This window comes from Trachymyrmex septentrionalis, unplaced genomic scaffold (assembly GCF_001594115.1).
Source record: "Trachymyrmex septentrionalis isolate Tsep2-gDNA-1 unplaced genomic scaffold, Tsep1.0 scaffold85, whole genome shotgun sequence".
NCBI lineage: Eukaryota > Metazoa > Arthropoda > Insecta > Hymenoptera > Formicidae > Trachymyrmex > Trachymyrmex septentrionalis.
Window position 1 is genome coordinate 266,806 of NW_017306038.1, and position 20,701 is coordinate 287,506.

The 20,701-nt window shown below is 33.2% G+C and overlaps 4 protein-coding genes across 5 annotated transcripts in view; 1 reads left to right on the forward strand and 3 right to left on the reverse strand.

Annotated features, from left to right (window-relative positions):
• The window catches only part of LOC108755160 (la-related protein 1), an 18,752-nt gene extending 14,573 nt beyond the window's left edge, over positions 1-4,179 (reverse strand). Inside the window, exon 1 of the mRNA XM_018498012.1 lies at positions 2,785-4,179. Within this exon, the coding sequence (XP_018353514.1) occupies positions 2,785-3,790 (1,006 nt within the window). The 5' untranslated portion in view covers positions 3,791-4,179. The remainder of the gene's footprint in view (positions 1-2,784) is intronic.
• Positions 4,180-6,325: 2,146 nt separating this feature from the next.
• On the reverse strand, positions 6,326-10,650 carry LOC108755161 (protein ABHD18). Of its 2 annotated transcripts, none has more exons than XM_018498014.1 (9): positions 10,356-10,650; positions 9,715-9,799; positions 9,456-9,638; positions 9,235-9,347; positions 9,005-9,143; positions 8,736-8,933; positions 8,367-8,664; positions 6,894-7,137; positions 6,326-6,805 (listed from the first exon to the last, which is right to left on the reverse strand). In XM_018498014.1, exons 1-9 carry the CDS (start codon positions 10,445-10,447, stop codon positions 6,745-6,747), a joined length of 1,413 nt encoding a protein of 470 aa, XP_018353516.1. In that variant the 5' UTR covers positions 10,448-10,650; the 3' UTR covers positions 6,326-6,744. The 2 variants fall into 2 exon arrangements, with proteins under 2 accessions (XP_018353516.1, XP_018353515.1); XM_018498013.1 differs by having other exon boundaries at positions 6,328-6,805; positions 6,894-7,179; positions 10,356-10,648.
• LOC108755163 (tumor necrosis factor receptor superfamily member 4-like) overlaps positions 10,646-20,701 on the forward strand; it is a 19,979-nt gene continuing 9,923 nt past the window's right edge. The window contains exon 1 of the mRNA XM_018498016.1: positions 10,646-10,778. Within this exon, the coding sequence (XP_018353518.1) occupies positions 10,659-10,778 (120 nt within the window). The 5' untranslated portion in view covers positions 10,646-10,658. The remainder of the gene's footprint in view (positions 10,779-20,701) is intronic.
• Positions 13,417-20,701, reverse strand: part of LOC108755162 — a 10,757-nt gene continuing 3,472 nt past the window's right edge. Inside the window, exons 2-5 of the mRNA XM_018498015.1 lie at positions 16,706-17,370; positions 14,562-14,990; positions 14,188-14,454; positions 13,417-13,764 (exon numbers count right to left, since the gene is read on the reverse strand). Of these exons, the coding sequence (XP_018353517.1) occupies positions 13,611-13,764; positions 14,188-14,454; positions 14,562-14,990; positions 16,706-17,265 (1,410 nt within the window). The 5' untranslated portion in view covers positions 17,266-17,370 and the 3' untranslated portion in view covers positions 13,417-13,610. The remainder of the gene's footprint in view (positions 13,765-14,187; positions 14,455-14,561; positions 14,991-16,705; positions 17,371-20,701) is intronic.

A 20,701-nucleotide genomic window follows, 5' to 3' on the forward strand; every position in this document is an offset into this window, starting at 1 on the left:
AAAAAATATATTAAATCAAGAATAAACTTATCCTTGACATATATATAATATATATATATATATATATATCCTTCATAAAAAATATATGTACATATACATGCATTATCTTTTATAAAGGATAAAATTTTCTTCAGGGCAGTGATTTTCAACGTGCGGCCCGTCTGAATTTTTTGCTGGCATAAAAATATATTTTTTATTTAATCCAAATGAAATAAACATTATGCAATCCACAAGATTTTTCCTATTTCTGAAAGTAATTCTTAAAAAAGATTGAATATTATTGCTTTAAGAGATAAAGGCAGATTTGCTCGGCAAAACAGACTCAAGCAGATCGAATCTTCCGATATGCAAATAAATTGCTGCTGAAAGCAACTCGTTGGTCTCCCCATGCGACATTTCGATGCCACGTATATATGTCTGAAACATGTTGGCAGAGTGTGAAGATAAGATTGTCGGTGGAGCGCTCATGCTCTTATTATCACGATTATCGAACATCTAAAGTAAAGACGTACGCTACTGGCTCTCTTTTAATTTGATAGCTGCTTTCAACTTCTACAATCTACACTAACAGAAAAATGTATGTAAAATGTGAATTTTAATATAACATAATATTTATTTACGGAAAATAAATATTTAGTAAATAAAAAATATAATAATTAAATTAAAGTAATGATTCTTTTATCAAATAAATATATGTTCAAATTTAATAAATATTCTACTGGAACTATTTAAACAAATATTTTTATAATTTAATACCTTTTCCTCAGTATTTTAGAAAAATTTTATAAAATTATTGAACGTGCTGATTGCGTGAAATTCGATTATGGCAAAGAAATTCTATTAAATTACCATCAAGCATAGAAGTTCTTCCGCGACTACATTCTGAAATGTGCAATGTGCATGGATATTTAAATCTAAAATTTTTTCCAGAATGAAGCAAGCAAACATAATAATTATTATAATTTTAAATCACAGCGCCTTCGCGGTCAGAGTGTTAAGATGTTGAACTACTATCTTAATATACATTCAATTAAATTGAATTAATATTTCAGACATCAATTGAGAGCCGATTATCGGATTCACACAAACATAATAATGGAATCAATAAAAAATTATTCGATAACACGCGGAAACATTGGCGATCGTATATTTTACGTCGATTCTTTCCTCAATCGATAGTTTTTGCTTATAGACCGCCGTATCTCCTCGATTTTTCAACGCTCGCACACTTGCGCGTTTCTATTTTCATGCCTCCGTTTCGTAATATATATATCTCAACCAAAACAGACCTCCCGTACAGTTTTGTCACAGAAACGTTCGCCGTTCTAGCATGTTTAAAAAAATTTTCAAGTATTCCAATTGAGAGGCGTGATAAATTTGCCGAATACTGTCCTCAGCATCTGGAAATAGCATTTAAATAATACAAGGCTGTTTTTAATATCGACAAGTTAGAAATATTTCAATTTTAAACGATTAAAAATTTGAAGGCTTCCGATAAATTATAATCTGATAAAGCTGGCAAATAGATAACCTTTTCCTCTTTATCAAATATAATTATGAAATTTGTATTATACTAATTATCAAAATTAATTATCAAGCTATTCGTTGTGGTAAAAAGGTAAAATTTCAGAAAGAATGGAGTCTGATGGAATTTACAATTTTAATCTTATTAAAAAAGATGAAGAAAAAAACGAAAAGGAAAAAGAAGGAAGAGAAATTCATTCTCTGACATCATAAATAATACAATCTATTTATAGGTATAATATTCCGTGAAATCGGATATTTCGACACGATCTCTCGAATTTCAGCGAAGCCACCGAAGTGCGAGGTGGTATGCATTAATCAAATGAGATCGTACATGAGTGTGCGACAAGTTAATAATTATGTAATCATCGTGCACCCGCGCGCGCACTAATGGCTATCGGAAAGTCTGAAGAAAGGCGATAAGAGGCTATTTTGCAATCGGGGCTAAGCGCAAGGCCGCGTGTAAAGTTCGTGGAGCTTTATTTATCGACGGCGCAGTTTATCCCTGCCGAAAAACGCTGAAGGTAAATACGTACTTAATGCATATTTAACGATGCAAAATGTCTTAATGAGTGTCCCGCGACAGGTGTCCACCCAAAATTAATCGCTCGACATTTAACGCCCCCTCATCATGAAATTAAGGAAAACTATTCATAAAGCTGGATAAATTTCTTGAAGACTCGGAGTACCTATATTTATTCCCTCCGTACGTCAAACTTTCTTATAAAAAATAATAATGAGTAAAATAGTAATTAATGTAATTGAAGAATTCGTTGCAATTAACTGAACCATATTAAAAAAACGGAGTGAATGAATTCTAAATAAGATATCATTTACTCCAGTTTTACAAAATGTGGGTTATAATCCACTATCGCAGCAAGCTCTTTAACTGTACATACATTAAAAGATATAATTAAAAGATATAATTGATACACATAAATAAAAGATTAATGTATTAATTTCAATCATACATATAAAAAAATGCTATTTAAATTCTCTAAACTCCTTGGAGTAAAATGTCACTCCGAAATTTATAATGGAAATTGAGTCAGTTTTGGAAAAGAGTAGCTCAATATTCAATCATTTCTAAAACTTAGATTTACTCTAAAAATTTGTAAGAGCTCACATAACAATCATTAACAATATATAAAACTGTTTCTGTAACACACATAAAAATAATTAAAGATTAGTTGAATAACTCTATCAACAAACCATGTTAAAATAAGAGTCAAGTGTGCTTTAAAGAATTATGTAACTCACCTGTGGTATCCTGTTGCTGTTGCTGCTGTTGCTGTTGCTGCGGCTGCAGCACTCTCCTTTCCCTCTCGCTCTGTTTATCGATGCATGTAGACGTTGCGACATTGGGTGGTTGCTGTTGCTGTTGCTGCTGCTGCTGTAAGGGAAGAGTCTTTGCGGTTTGCGACGCCGATGTTCGATTTTTCGTCCAGGGGTTCACCGCGGGCAAAGGCGCTTCGATGTATTTGACGGGCGGTGGTGGTAGGGACGCCGATTGCGCTTCCGACTCGGTGCTCTGTTCGTCCTTGTAATGATGGGCTTCCTTCGGGCCATGATCGAGGACGCCATTGCGGTCGGCGCGCTCTCTGTGCGATCTCTCGTCGCTGCCGCGTCTACCGGCGCCTCCACCCCCGACGCCATTGGGACCACGTGGTGATGGCTGATGGCGATTGTTGTTATCGCGCAGCCGGTAACGCTCCCGATGATTCTCGCGATACTGTTCGCGCAATTTTTCCTTACGCCGGGCGCCCTTCGTGGCGACTGTCTGAAATTCACCGTCGTTCCCGATACTGCCGTTATTGAGCCGTTCGGCGTTACTCTGGCCGTCGTCCTCGCGTGACGCGCCAGGCGACGACGACGCCAATGACGGGTGAACGACGTCGACGTGCGCGACCGGCATGCTCGACGACGAGTTCTCGTGATGGTCGCGTCTCTCCGGACAATTGTTCGAGACAGTCTGAGAGTACCGAATGAGTCTATGATAGGATTTGCTATTCAAATTTGGCACTATCTTCTCCTTCGCATTTGTTGTCGTTTGATGTTGCTGCTGTTGCAACAAGTGTTGCTGTTGCTGCTGAGGCACCGCCACCTGATCGTCAATGTTCTCCTTGTTGTTGCTCTTGAAGGAGTTGGCACGATTTTGAGAGGCACCTTTCGGATTCAGCACACTGGCGTAGGACTGACAGGGCCCCGCCTCCTGTCGCTCGCCGCCGCTTCGAGCGCCACCTTGGCTGGCTAGCTTCGCCGCCATCTTGCGGCGCACGCCGTCGGGGAACAAAAACACGAGGTTCGCGGACCGTGCACGAGGTCGATGCGTACCGCCACCGAATTCACCCTCGTCGCTTGCCGTCGGGACGTCACTCCCCCGCGGAAGCTCTTTCAGATCGTCCTCGAGGGGGGAGGGGAGGGGAGAAAGGTCCACGATCACGGCCGTCGATGATGATCGACGAATTCACGGGACGGGCAAACTAACCTAGTGCGCGTCCTCGGAATTTCACATGCCCCACTCCATGCTAAGGGAAATTCCGTCTTTCGCGTGGCGTTCGCGCGATTGTTCACCCCGAAGGAGGACGCGACGACGGAGACACGAGAGCTACTTCCGTCAGCTTCTGCGACCCGGCACGTCACAGACGGAGGGGGGGGGAGCGGGATCTTCCGTGAGACGCGCGCGCGTGGCGTACGAGCACGCGGTCGCGCGGAACAAAGCAGATGTATCACCCACGTTCACCGCGTGTACGTCTCGACGCGCGACACTGACGTGCACCGACGTCGTCCGGTCGCGCAATGATCGCGCGAGGTCGCCGGCGTTTCGGTAACACGCGCCGCGACCTCGTGCTATTACCCCGGCAGGGGTTAGGAACGAACGTGCTGACTCGGCGCTTTCGGCGATCTACAACCGGCGCGCAGTTCACGCACCTCCGCTCGGAGCAACGTGAACGGCGCCGCGGATCACGAGACTGGTCTCAAGTCCGCGGACGATCGTCGAATGGCACTTGGGACATGTACCATACGCGCCAATACGCCAGCAAACGGTGAACACGCGCACAACTCCCCCGGCTCGGTTTCGTCACAGTATCTATCCGGTGTTCTCTCGTCCGAGGGAAAACTCCGTTCGCTCGCTCACGTTAAACTCGCGATAGCACTGATCGATTAGATCGCGAAATAATTCCCGCAACGCACCCGCGTGCCTACCAGTACCGGCGTGGCATCGCGTTACCGCGGATTACGTAAACGCGGCGCATTTTCTGCGGAGCTCTATCCACGGAAACGCGTGATACATGTGGCCAAGGCTGGTGAGGCCTCTGAGAGCACGAGTCGCGGGCCGACCGGCTTCCGGTCTGATTGATCACGGCACGCTAGGTGGCGCGCGTTCCTTCCGCGGCGGCCATTTGCCGCACGTTTTTTCAAATTCAAACATGTCTATGCTCTATCTTCCTGTAAAGGTGCTTTTTCATGCTGACGCTCATTTTTAACAAAACAGGTCACGTGATCAAAATTGACCCTTAATATTCGTCAATTTTTATCACGTGATCTATTTTGATGCTAAAAATGAGCGTTGGGCGACACGAACATGAAAAAATATCTTTACAAGATATGGCTAAAGAATAGTTTTGTCAAAACTAGAATGAGAAAGGTTATAAATTAGATTGTTCTCTTTTTAGAAATAAACTTCTTGCACAATTTATTTTTGTTTTTTTTCTCTTCGAAAAGAAAAAGAAAAAATAAACCGCGCGAAAATTTCAATTAAAAAAACAGACTTACTGTCTCTTTTTATTTAAGCTATCTCGTTCTAACTTATACTGTCTTACTCATTCTGACTTACTAAAGTTAACAAAAACATCGGGTCAAAAGTTTGTCATCTGTTGGCCAAATTTCATTATAGAGTGTCTAATAATTGCAGAAAAGCGACCGATTGCTAATCAATTGAGCCCTTCACATTTCCGGAAAAGCAAAAATTCACTAGCTATGATTTCTTAAACTTCATTAAGCAAGAAAACTGGACAAGAATTCAAACATCCTATATTATTTGTACAATGTGGAATTAGACGAAAGAGAAAAAGGTTTCATTTGGATTACTTCATACACTTCAAGATTATTATCTCTCATACATACACAAACACACACACATACATACATAAATATATACACATGTGATTTATTGTTGCATATCATTATATTACATATCATACAAAATATATCAAATATATCGCATTTTTTTCATGAACACTCGTCACTATGTAACTGTACAACTATATAATATACAATATAATATTATTCGAGTATCAATGATTCATAAACAGTAATAAAAATACAGTTAAAAATGTGTCTAAATTTTATGTATGAATTTATATAATGTATAGACTATCCAATTTTAATTCAAGCAGGCAAAAGTTATTCAATTTTGAAAGAATTTATCATAAAATACTAAAAAATTTGATTTTATCTGACATCTTCAAGATTATGCAAATCTTTTCTTAAAACAAAACACACATCAATTTTTATAATTAATGAAGTAATTTTTCATGATATTCTACACATAAGAGTATCAGAAAAAATTAATATACTTTACAAAATATTTGATTTCATAAACATATTTTTAATTTTGATATATATTGCTCTTATAAAATATTTATTTTTATACATAGATGTCATCATATTATATTTCTATGTGCAGAATATTAAGGAACATTATTATAACATTACAAAAATTTATATTGTATCATTTAAACAAATAAAAGTATATAATTTAGAAGATACATCAGCCAAGCTCAAATTAAAGTCTATCTATTGTCTTTCTGCAAGTAATTTTTGTTTCAGATATTTTTTTCTCTTTTTCACTACTTTACAAATTAATTTTTTTAATTAAAATAACGCGCGCGCGCGCACGTGTGTGTGTGTGTGTCAAAATCTTCTTATCTATTGTGTTATATGTATTATTGTTCTATTATTGTAGGAACATTTTATTGGCAACTAGCTCATTCTATGTAACAATAATATTAAATACTAAATTGACTGAATAATTGTACTCTTTTATACAAAATAATTATCATGATTTAAAAATAGATCACACGTATGCATATAGAGATCCTCAAGCGTAGAGAAGTCTAGTTAATCACAAACTCGGAAAATATTTCGTTATCTAATGAAATTTAAGAGAGTCTCGAAATAATGTAAAATTGTAATAAAATTTGCAAATATTGCACATCATCTAACCTTTATAGGATATTTTTTCATAGATCGCTGGATGCATTCCGCTATTGTAGATCTGAAATGAAACATACTTGTTAATGAAAATTTTCTGTATTAGGTAAACAAGATAAGGACACAAAAAATTATAACAGATTTTGAAATACCTAAAGACTTTCTGATGAAGAAGATAAGCACTGACGTGTCCAGCATCGATATAACGAATTTCAGCTCTCGGCCATATGGTTTCCAAACTCATGCAATGATCTCGTGGTACATAAGCGTCGTTCTTGGCGCAGACAGCGATGATTAATTCAGTGTCAACCGGTATCGCAAAATTCTTCAAATGTGTGCACTCATCCATAATGCCGCGCATAAATTGTAATGCCTCGTGTTCGCGCCATTTGTTGTCTGAAAATAGCGGATGTTTCGGCACTGGCAATAAACAAACTCCTGTCATAGAAAAGAATGAAATTTTATATAAAATCATGCTTACATGCTATGTAGGATCGCCAAACGCAAGGCTAACAGATAACAAACATATCTGAATATACATATTTAAACTGCTTTAATTTTACCATAAGAAAATGAGAACTGAGATATATACAGCGTGTTGCATTTTAAACGATCACAAAATTCTCTTTGTTTGCAATTTTGGAGAAAAATGTTTCAGATAAAGCCCGATCTACATAAGACGCAGAAACGTCTGAGACGTGGGCTGCAAGTCGCAAAATTAGAAACTAACCTAACGTATTTTAATTATAATAGATAGTAGGATGCAGAAAGTTAGGTGAACTTCAACTTTTGCGTCCTGCATCTTGTACATCGGGCTTAAAAGTTGTATGGTTTGGAAGGAATATAAGACGGTGTCATTGAATCGATCTTGTAAAGTTGTTTGAAGGTTACATGAAAAAGTCACTATCAATTTTTTAAATAAAACCCAATATATTTCATTGAATATTCTTGTAGCTTACTTCGAGAAATACTTTTCAAATCATTATAATAAAGTCTTTTTTTTATCAATACTTTTCGAGTTATAAAGCTTGATGAAAATTAGTGGCCAACATTAGCATTACTTAAATCAATTACTTCGAACGTGAGGGGAGCTCACATAAATCAAGTTGCGCTTACATTTACGTACATTCAGAAAAGCAAATAGAGGTTTGAATTATATAAGCTATCTTTAAAATCTTTATAATCAAAATCTTTTATAATCATCTTCAAAATCTTTATAATCATCTGAAACACTTTGAATAATGGTAATGCTATCTTAATATTAAAGACTCGTCAAAGAAGTTCTTAACGAAAAGACTTCATTATATCATTTTGAAAGTGTTCAAGTCAACTATAAGGATCTATCGAAAATTGGGCATTCCACTTAAGAAATTGATGATGACCTTCATGTGGTCTTCAAACAATTTTGCAAAGTCAAATCAATAACACCATCTTAAGTCCCCCTCCAAACCATATACAACAATTGTATCTGAAGCATTTTTCTCTAAAATTGCAAGCAAAGCAAATTTTAAAGGGTAATCGTTTAAAATGTGACACCCTATATTGTATGTGTTTTTCTTTTATTTATAAACTACAGCAAATTGATGAATTATATACAGATATGGAATTTAATTTATATGAAATACCTTTGAGAGCATTAGGATCCTTTGATTTAAATCTATTGGAAATCAGATTTAAGGGAAATATCCTAGCTGCTGCCTTTTCTTCTGCGATCTGATGTTGCAACTGATTGCTATCGGTTTTAGATTCACATTCAAGGGAGACATTAATGTCACTACGATTATCAATGGAATTGCTACTAACTGCATCATCTATAGTGTTATTATCTTCATTGCTTTTATTAAACTCATTTCTCAATTTATTTATTCTCTTCATGCTTGCAGGAAAGTGCTTTGCAAAATGTTGGCCAGCTAAGAAAGCATCCTAAAAGCATTAAATACTCAACAAAAACAAAAAGAAAATTATTAATAAAATTACAAAAATGATATACTTACATCATGATCGATAATTTTCACCATTTTTGCGAGATCATTTTGATATGCTTCATCTGAAAAATATTGCGTTTCCAAAAGTGCCCAATTTATTGATGCGCTCATTACTCCTTCCGTAAACACGGGCGAAGCAGTTGACCACGACAGACAAGGTACTAATGAAATTGGCTTCGGCCAGTTGGTAGCTGCTAAAGATGCCATCTAAAAAAAAACCAAGATATTTAGGTGCATATAATATACCAACTAAATTTTATTTCAGAATAAAAACCAACATGTCCACCCATCGACAATCCAGTGAGAGCCAATGGTCCAAATCCATGTTGTTCACACCAGTTTAACAAAACAATAGATTCCATTATCAGGCAGCCTCCCATAATAAAGATATCACTTACATTGTGCAGACTGGAACGTCTAAAAATAAAGTAAAAAAGTATGGAGTAAGAAAAAACAAATCTGCGAAGGTATGTAACTTTGTACCTTACAAACTTTAATTAATTCTTACTTTTGATCGTCTGGCTTTCTCAATCCATAAAATGGATTTTCCAACAGTATCGATGCAATTCCAGATTCCTTGAGTAGTGGTTTAGCAATAAGATTTCTACGTCGCCAAAAAAACTAATAAGTTAATAAGTAAAATATATAAATATCTCTGTAGAAATAAAGGTATACCATATTGTATGTACTTTGAAAGATCATGGTACAATAAGCAGTAATGTTACATACATGATCGCCTGTTCCTGCAAGATGTAAACAAATCGGCTTTATTTTATGAGAACTCCATTTAGATGGTAAAACCATCTGAAAATAGGCCGTCTTAGTTTTATCTGGCATTATTCCTGGAAGATGCTTCTCAAAAGGTGATTCAAATTGACCCTCAATAATATGGCAGTCTGACCAAACTTCATCCTATAGAAAAACACATACATTATCATTTTTGTAATAGTGAAATCTATATTATCAGAAAGAATATGATATGAAATACTTTTGTTATTTCTATCGGATAGGTAATTGGTATCATATTGTAGCATGTTTCCCGGTTTGCGATAACTTTCCTGAATTCAAAAATTCTGAAACAATTATTTAGATGTTTAGATATTGTTTTAATAATTTATGGTTAGAGATTTAGATGCTTATAAGTATTATGGGGTACTATAAACATTATAAATGTCAGACATATAATTGACAGAGAGAAATATTATTAAATATTATTGAATTATATTCTAAGAATTAGAACAAAAAAAGATAAAGAGTTAGTTGAGTCAAGATAAAAATTAATCTATATTAATAAAAACAAGCATTAGTGACGCAAATCAATACAAACATCTATCTTGCTTGATATTCAATAAATAGGAAATTATGAAGAACAATATTTGTGTCACTTAGGTCAAATAGAAAGCATTCCTTAATTATATCTGTTACATCTGTTAAATCTATTTATCTTTCAAAGAAAATATCTTATCATTAATGTTGAGTCACATAGCACTCCACCCATCTATCTATTATTATTTGATATCAGGAGTGCTTTAAATAGATTAATTTACATAAGATAACAAATGGAAATTTACCCAAAGGCGTGAAGTTGGCTATTAGGTTAGATCAGGTTAGCCACTTATCTTCACTTACCTTCTTAGATTTTGTGGATTGCCCCAGCCCTTCGTGAAGAACTTGGTGAGCAGGATGCTCCGGTAAACCGCGTCCAAACGACTCGGCGGCATCGCGATAAAACGGATATCGGCCTCGCCGCTTACTTGTATCGTGTCGTTATCGTCGAGCGAGATCCGGTATCAACAAGGCATCTCATACGAAAAGTCGAACGATCCCGCGTTTACGTATCATCCCCCTCATAATCTCCGGCACGCGCTTGAGTCGTTTCGCGGCCACGGAAAAAAACTAAACCTTCCACGACACGACGTGTCATTGACGTGTATGCATCTCGCAAGTACTTATGTGCGTGTAGATTTTGCGCGCGGAGAGACCAATCGAAGAGCGAGCGGTCGATTAGACAATAAATGCAATCGAGTGACGTTCCATGATGCATCCTCGCGCGTAAGTACGAATTTGGTTCCTCGTTACGAAAAATGACTTTGATTGAGCTGTGATTAACTTCATGAATAATTAATTTGACCGGTAGAATCTTATACTTACAATCCCAACAGCACAGAACTTGCAGCAATATTGCTGCAACTTTTATGTTGTTGGGGAATAATACATTTTTAAGCTAAGTCTAGTTAATTATTTAGAATACCCCCTCCCCCATCCCTATCTTAAATCTTAATAAAAATACACTCATTCGACGTGTTCCCACTCAAAACGAAAGATCCTGGCAAAAAAAACACGGCGGTCGATCTCGTGAATCGAGTTATTAAATGTTAAAGGTGGAGAATTTAGAGGTTAAGATATTTGTCATCCCAACTCAATATAGCTATGTATATGTTTTGCATTAATTACTCAAATTCACGGTTTTAAAGACAAATTCTCTGCTTCAAAATACAAATTCACTGTTTTAAAAATACAAATTCACTGCTAATGCAAAGAATTTGTGTGCTTAAAGCAGTGAATTTGTGTAATTAAAGCAGTAAATGTGTAATTACCTTAATTTCAATAATTTCCTAATCTAATTTTTTCCCTGTATGTTAAACGATAAAAGATTAATGATTCTATGCTAATGAAATAGGTATTATTTGGTGGTTAACTTATAAGGTATTAATTATCTTGTCATGATTAATGAGTATAAATTGATTACTACTAATTTATTAGAACACATATGGATAATACAAAATATATTAATAATTTAATAATGATGGATCCCTATGTATAATGTATGAACTTCTACAATGAATTTATTAATTCCTATGTATAATTTAATAATAATAGATTCCTATGTATAAATGTATGAACTTCTATAATGAATTTATTAATTCAAGCCTTTTGAGTTGAATGGTATCGGATGATACATAAAAAGCATTTAAAGGAGAATGTTATAAATACCTAAGTATGATTTTTTATTATCCTGATTGTGTGCATTCCAAAAGTCGGAGTCTGTCAACTCCAAGTATCTTTTATTCTTGCTGAACATTCGGGAATAACATTAAGGATAAGATGACACTCACGTTCCAAAAGAAGTTTTTATGATGCCTTGATGACGTCTTCTAGATATGCGTGTTATTTAGGTTCTCAGTCCCACTGATACCAATGATTTGGTAAGCAACGAATCTGCATCCGCCTTTAGAGTGACATGCCTTTTGTATCCTAAGTATAGGATCGCATATGAATGCGATCACTTACCATAATTGGATTTAGATTATTTTCAAATAATCAGGTAAGAGCGATAATATTAAATTCATAGCAATTTCGGCCAAATTATTCTGCATGAATTTTTGCCCTCTGCAATACTTATTCATATACAACCATTCGGGTTTCTTCCGATCAGTGATCAACTGCAATCTTCTTGGCAAAAAGAAGTAGGAATGAAATCCAATAAGAGCTCTGGTACGTTCGAATAGAATTTGGAAAGATTCTTATTTATCCAACTATATCTTCGGCTCACTGTCCATTCGTCGAAGTCGTTCGGAAATAAGCTCTGGTCGAATGTATTCCGCAGCAGATTCACATATTCATATTCATCTGAATTTTCATTTGCTCGTATTTCTATTGTGCTATTCAAAGTACACTCCCAATTTTCAATATTTTTTCTAAGTGTATCGTTAATACTCGTTATCTTTACGAAATGATTTCTCGATATGTGAGAAATAACTTTATATGATGAGCTACAGTATACAACTGTTGTAAGAATTACAATCTCTGTATTGCGAGTATATAATCACGATTTATAAATTTTTCAGCATCTGTCATATCATTGTTCAACATTTGATCGTCTACGATTAATCCGTAAGATATATTTTCGTGTTTTTTCTAGTGTTGTTTATCATAACATTTTACGATTTTACAGTTTAGCATTTAATTGTTCAAAATATTTTTTATTTATGTTTGTTCGTGAATCACGTGCGGATCTCGATGTCCGACTTGCGATACGCTTCTTCGTCCGCGTTGATATTTATGACGTTATATGTACACAATGTGTCGATTTAATCTTTTGCTACATGAAAAGAATGATTTTTTGAAATATCTAACATTTTAGTTCGATATAGATCTGCAAATAATTTTATGGAACTATCAAAATATAAATTACATAAGAATTTTAAGCATACCGAAAAAGTTACGTTTATATAACACATCGCTTGATTTTACTTTGTTGTCCTACTTAAATTATAGAAACTGTTGTATTCCAAATAGCGCGATATTTAGTCATCGTATTAGTTATAAAATATTTAGAGAAATAAAAATAATAAAAATGAATTTAGAGAAATAGTGAAATAAATGGATTTTGCATCTTCTTCTTGCTGTTAATCTGATTATTTGTATTAAGTAATTAATTTAAACAATTAATATAAAATCATTTTTTATTGTTTTTTTTTTAAACTTTTTATACAAATGTATATATTTTTTAAACGTATTTAGGTGTTTCTTAGTATTTATCTTAATAGTAAAAATAGACGTAATTTTTGTGTATTCTATTTGTGTTAATGGGATTTTTTATTATATTAAGTACTTTAGCCTTACATATTTCATAGAAATGTTATAAACGATATTCTAATTTATATGTAAAAGTTTAATAGCATAAGTAACACACATTTTTCGTATTTTTCAGTTTACTATTCAGATTATTCCATAACTTAGCCATAATTTAAGCTATCAAACACAATATGATCTAATATAATTTTACATTGATATCTACTATTATATTACCTTTTTAATGCTAATGTTTATTAACTAATACCTAATAATGTATAAGTAAAACTCTGAGTCTGTATAGAAATATTATCGGCCCTCAGCTAAAGTCTTTTGAGATCTTTTTTTCATTTCCATATGCTTTTTAGGTCCATATTTGATTGCTTCATTGAGTCGCTTAAAAAGTATCTTATTCAGAAACTCTTTTATAAATCCTATCCTCATAGCATAAGGGAATATGAAACTGAAATCATAGAAATAAATTATTATAAATATTATTATTGTGAGTGAAAACTTAATTTAGATGAGTAATAAAAGTACAATAAAATTTTGCATTACACTTTAATTTTTTACAGTCTATGTCCTACAAACGAGTCTTGATATAGTACATTGCGATAGCAGCCTATCATATAATTCTTCAAACGTATAAATTTTCATTCCACATAAATAAATTGTCATATATTATAGAATTTTCAAGTAATAAAAATTTTTTTACTAAAAAAACGATTGATTAACTGAAATTGAAATATTTGATCTTTGTTTATTTGAATGAAAAATAGTCTAGGTCGTTAAGTTTGTTTTATTAATAATCAACTTCTCATTTTCTAACTTGACAAGGATTTTTGCGCATTATATTTAATTATTATCTGGCTTGTGTTCTACTCACTATTGATTTATAATGAGTTTAAACCATTCACAATAAGTGAGCGTACTTCGCGTACGTGGCATATCTATGTTCAATAAATTGGTGAGAAACAGTAGTGCCATTTTGAATGTGAAAACATCATTAAAATAAGAACCGCCTTCCATTATGCATCTCAGCATATGTTCCCATTCGGGCATTACTTCCCTCAAGTTGGGTTTCACCCAAACTTCGATGAAGTCGCGTGATCTTTGTTTAATTTCCTTCAGACTTCCGCGACAGAAATTGTATCTAGACATTCATATGTTTCCATCAAATAGAATTCCAATGAGACGTAGAATTTTTTAAATGAGGAAAATATTCAAGGAATGAAAAACTTTTTAAAAACTATTACTTACTGATCCTCCATGCCAAGAAGATATCCTATACCTCTCCATGTGTGGCAAAAGGCTGCCATATCTTCATCGCTAGCATAAACGCCGAATTCTTGAGGATATAACAAAATCATCCCCGTGAAAGCGAATTGCGTGGCTGCCATATCTGCTTGATTCAACCCTTTAGGTTTGATCAGTGGATAGATATAACCATTTTCTACAGTCGGATATGGACAGGAAGATAAATCTTTTAAAATTGTTTCTCTATTAGGACACCATGGATTTGGAATTTTAGAGGCCATATCGATCTCCTCAGTATCGCGTTCACAGAGTTTCAATCGGATTGCACGGTGCATTCTACGCACAGTTTGTATATCGTTGTATGCTCGCGTGCCTACGGTCCACGGATCTTCCGTCATCCAATTTTTTACATAATTAGCCGTAGCCGAATACCTTCAATGATAATTGAAAACTTCTTATCAAATATTCGACTTCCAACCTGTAGAATCGCCAACAACGAAATCAACGCTTGGTCAACACTATAACTGTCAAAACTGACGACCAAAGTTCTGTCAACCAGTACTAGGCTATCTGAACTGGTAAATGACTGGCTAAAATGTCTGAGCCAATACCATCTGTCAGTACCGAAATTATTATCCACACTGAAAAAAAAGATTGGCTGCTGCAGCAAATTATATGATAAAATATGGCATAGCATGTTTAATTGGCTGCTGCAATCAATAAAAAAAGTGCTATGCCATATTTTACCATCTAATTTGCTGCAGCAGCCAATCCTTTTTGCAGTACTTAGTCAGTATTAGGCCAGTAGTTTGCCAGTATATGAACTATGGCAGTACTGGGCCGAATGTAAAACCCTATATGGGAATTGTACCAAAAATGCTGGATGTAGCAATCAAACCTGATTCAGTCATCAAAGGTTTCTTTCACAATCAATCATGCAATATTGCGTAAATTAAAATTCCATACACGCATGACATTTTATTACGCAAATTTTAATTAATTTAATACAACATTAGCCACACAGATACACACTTAAACTTTGTCAAATTCCAATTGATAAATTTGTGCAACATCTTTCATAAAACACATGACTGATTATGAATGGAGCTTCTTTATGTTGACCAAGGTTGAAAAATAATGACGCTACACAACATACAAATGCTGTCGAATACTCAAAAACGTTTTCACATTTAATCCTAATAAAATTAATTACCATAAATTCAAATTTTTAATTAATATTAGAATTATATATAATTTTTTATATAATTTAAAAACTAATGAATTAATAATTAATTTACTATATAATAATTAATTAACTTATTATTTAAATATAAAAATAATTTAAATTTTAAATACTTAATTCAACGAAAACTGTACCTAATAATAAAGCTTAAATCAATAAATTATATCTTTACTAGAAATAATTATTCGAATCGATGTCAATTGAAGTAAGAGGCAAGAACCAAGCTGAAAATCGACTGAAATGTGCAAGTAAATCCCAGCACTGCTTTAGTCAATTGACATCAATTCAACCAACTACTTCTGATTGATTTAATGAGTTCTCTTAGCAATTAGTTTATCTGTTTCCTGTTTTTCTAGATTTCAATCTCAAGATTAATTTGTTATAAATACGTCAACAATTTTTATCACTTCTCTTGATATAATATTTATATAATACTGACATAAATACGCTACATTTTTTAATTATTTGTACTATAACAAATAAATCATTGTACTATAGCAAATAAAACAATAATATCTGATTTAGAATCAAATAAATACTTGCACTATTATATATATAACTTCTTACTACGTTTTTTTTTATTTTTCTTGCCTCAGTTGTTAGTTGTTATAAATTTCAAAGTTGAGTATCATAATGTTTTTTCTCAAGAGTAAGAATTATTTACTTAAATAGCGATTATGAATTTTTCACCTATTCCATCTCTAACTATATTTCATTAATTTCAATTCTTCAGAAACGCTATAAATACAAGTCCCGATTCAATTTCATAATCAGTTTTTATTTAAGACTGCCTTAAGTCAATCATAGAATTGCATTGGCATCTTAAGACATTCTTGGAGATGATCTTAAAATATAAGAACAGACTATAATTACTATGAGATTTTATCAAAATCTCTTCATGTACCTTTTAAACGCTAAATACGGCGTATGAGATTGTTGGCTGAAGATGAGTGGTTTAAGACCATCTTCAAAAGCGAATATCTGGAAAAGCGATAATATATTAGCGAACGTGATTGAGACAAAATTATCTAGCACGAATTTTTGACCTCTCTGGAATTTTTCTATGTCCAGCCAGAGTGGTTTGTCCATCGAATTTCGACCACAATCTCCTCGATATAATGTACCTGGTATAAAAAATAATAAGGATTGCGGTATATTTGGGGTATACGTTGTCATGTTATCTATAATATGTTTGATTTGTTCTTTTTCCGTCCATTTATCATAATCCTTCGGTTTCGCAGAATTCTGATCGATTATAGGCTTCATTACTTTCACAAAATGTTTGATATATTTAACGGTGCTTTTTGCCTCTACAAAGTCATAGTATTCGTTTTTGTCTGCACTTTTTGTGTATCCATCGATGCCATTACTTTGATATTTTGTACTTGGTATGGTTCCTTCCATGATATCTTGAATATGGTCTTGTTTTATGCGATCCGATTTGTCATCATTCATCATTTCCATTTGTTTTTCTGCTCTATCTATCAAGTGTTAGCTGTTATCACTTCCGTTTTCTATTTTCCTTTAATTAATTTAGTTGGTGGTGGTAATTGCTTCAGACAAATCAACCTATAATATAAAATAACATCATTATAATAAAATGTTTGAAAGTATTGAACTACGTTTATGAATCGTTTATATCCTCCACACACAAAATAAATATGTATAAATGTATAAATGTATATTGCAATAATAAATCACATAAATTATTATATAAAAAAATTTTATTATAATAAAATAACAAAATAAAAAAACGATTTAAATGGTGATTTATTATTGCAATATACATTTATACATATTTATTTTGTGTGTGGAGGATATAAACGATTCATAAACGTAATTCAATACTTTAAAACATAAATGTATATTGTAAATATGTATAAGGAAGAAATGTGATGTGACTGTAGGTTATATTTTCTAACGATTTTCTATAAATTATTTTCCGAGCAATGTACTTGTAATTTTTAGGCCCTTTAATTTAAAAACTGAAAACTTTTTTTATCTTATTTTAAAACCGAAAAAAAAAACAGGGGCAAAGAGAGAGTTTAAAGCCTCTCTTAAAATTAAAGTAACGTTGATACAACTGGGCCTTAACGAACTACATGTAAAATTTAAATAGCCTATTAGAGAGATGAGTGATGAGAGATGCGATTCAATATAAATATTGCGTTCTCTTTCTAATAGAGCACAGTTACTATAACAATAAAATCAGAGAATACGAAGTTTATTATATTCCGGTTCCACAAATTTAAGATTAACTTTAATCTCAGTTTAACTTAAACTATTTATCTTTTTCTAATTCAATGTAGTTTAATTTAATCTCAGTCTTCAATTAACTCTTATTCTAGCTCTTATTTTTACAATTAGAAGAAGGTGCCGGTAATTCACGGCACGGTTCGCGAATCCACAAAGGACTTTGATGAAATCAAACAGCTCTTACATTTTTGTTTAATAAAAATATATTTAGTTTTTTACACATATCACCAGTGGTTTTTCATTACAGTTCCACTTAGCACTATTCACGTCGCGGTAGATACTGTTTACAATTTCGTGTAGATGATGGGCAAAGTACGCGACACGTTTCTTTTAAATTTCTGACCGATGACTGCATTTGGGTCACTTATAGCTTGATTTTCGCGATAGCCTTGGTCTTTCTGCGTTGATATTCCACTTATCACACAACTTCTGAATCTGCCTTTCTTAAATTTATAATTTATATTTACTCAAGGCATCCTTTTACACTGGGCAATAAAATTAACGCAACACCTATTCTATACACTCTGCAAAAATAGGCAAATTTTATTTTTGACAATAACTTCGTTTTTTTTTAAGTAGCGATCCGAAAAGTAGAGGTTTCTACCTGTAAAATGCTTTTTTAAACATCCCGATACAACAATTTTTGACGAAGTCATTGTATCTTGAAATTTGCCTATTTTTGCAGAGTGAACAGGTGTTGCGTTAATTTTGTTGCCCAGTGTATTAATTATTTAAAAATATCTTTAAGTATGTTTAATAAATCGGTTTCGGTAATTATTTATTTAATCATTTATATTTCTGGTACGTTCGTGGCGCAATTGACACTTGTGCAATTAGCACTCGTGATAAGATAGTAAGTTGAACCCCGAGATTAAAGTTATTAATCTTAACCTTTGTGATACCGGGTCTACGTCTACCGAGAAAAGCAATACTGGAAATAAAAGAATATTCTACAAATTTTAAAGAAATTGTAATTCAATCTTTAGAAATAATTATGAGCGCTAATATTTCATTAATACGTATTTATTTTCTTTTCTGAGAAAATATCTATAATTTTGAGATACGTAACATATTTCTAGAGTCTTATCTCTTACATCGTGCACTCTACATAATGATTGTATTTAAATACCTACTTTTTTTATGCATATTCTCAAGATTATCGGAGTGGTTTTGTTTTGCTTTGGGGGGGAGGGGGGCCTAATTTTTATTAATTATTTGTCGAATAGACGAGAGCCAATTAAAAGAGAAGGAATAAGACATTAAATTTTAAAAATGACTTTTGTTTTTCTAGCAATAACTATTCCTGTTGGAAGATATTTTTTTTAACTTTAAATCTGATTTTATTTAGTATTCTATCTAAAAAAAAATCTTTTGACTCGATGCATTGCTCTCATCTTTCACGTCGGTAATATCGAGTAACGAGAAAATAATAATTCATATAATAAGTAGTTGATACAATAGGATATAATGGTACCCATATAGTGGACGCAGGCGAGTTGTTATTTATGTATGGGATACATTCGTTCAGAATATGATGGAATCAAGTTTTAAATTAGCCGTTTCTCTATTTCTCGATCATTTGTTGTGAAAAATGCTTCAAACAAAAATTCCGAGAAGGAGAGAGTGTATTATTTTCCAATATTTCCACGTTGGAGAAAATATTATTGGATATCGCGATTTGACACGAATAAAAAATTGCATTCAAAATCGAAATAGTACAGTTTTATCTATTCGTGTAAAGTCAAGAATTATCGATATTATTGTACGTTTTTTGCACATATACTATAATTATAAATTCAACTTGCGAATTTTTTTCCCGAGATATTTAACTTCTCGTAAAAAAATTACATATGTTTCTAAATTTATAAACGGTAGTATATAATTTGTGTTTTTTAGAAAATTATGTTTTAATTATTTGTTATTATTTGTGAATAACAAATTTTCTCGACTAATTATGTCGTAAATATTTGTTGTCCAATTGTAAAAGAATGCACACTTGCTTCACAGATTTAATGTGCAATAATGATAGCAAATTTAAACGACACATTATGAAATGTTCAGCTGTTGGTAAAACGAATGCAAGATAACTGATATAAGTACTAATTAGCAATCGAACTTTTCGAGAGATTTTTATTTATTCCAATAAGAATTTACGTATTAACTTCGTACACTTAATTAAACAATATTGTCAATATTTAATAACTTTATAACTATTAATAATTTTATTTTAAAAACTTCACAATTTTCCTAAACACATTTTTTTTTACATTTGCAAGATACAAATCTACACAAATCTTATTCTACCAAATCTTATTTTAATTTTAGCCAATATAACTATAGTTTGTTGTGTAACTATGAATAAATATACATATACTTAACAAGCCACATTCTTTTATAACAAAGTTAAATTAATAATTGAATATCAATTAATCTGAGAAAATGCATTTGGCCATAGAATTTAATCGCACGATCAGCAAAGATACCGTTTTATTTTTGGTTGTCACAAATGAAATTTGCTAAATGTCTTATAAAAGAATTCTCGTCATCAAATGTAACAGAGTGCCGCAATAGTGTATCAGCGTATCTAACTCTATCCACATATATATGGTCTCTCTACAAAAATTCGAATGTTAGATGACTTGAT

Coding starts and splice junctions, on each gene's coding strand:
- LOC108755161 (XM_018498013.1), bottom strand. CDS start 10,447: ATGCCGCCGAGTCGTTTGGACGCGGTTTACCGGAGCATCCTGCTCACC. Junction 9,639..9,714: donor ATCCGATAGAAATAACAAAA/GTATTTCATATC, acceptor GTTTTTCTATAG/GATGAAGTTTGGTCAGACTG. Junction 9,144..9,234: donor AGAAAGCCAGACGATCAAAA/GTAAGAATTAAT, acceptor CTTTATTTTTAG/ACGTTCCAGTCTGCACAATG.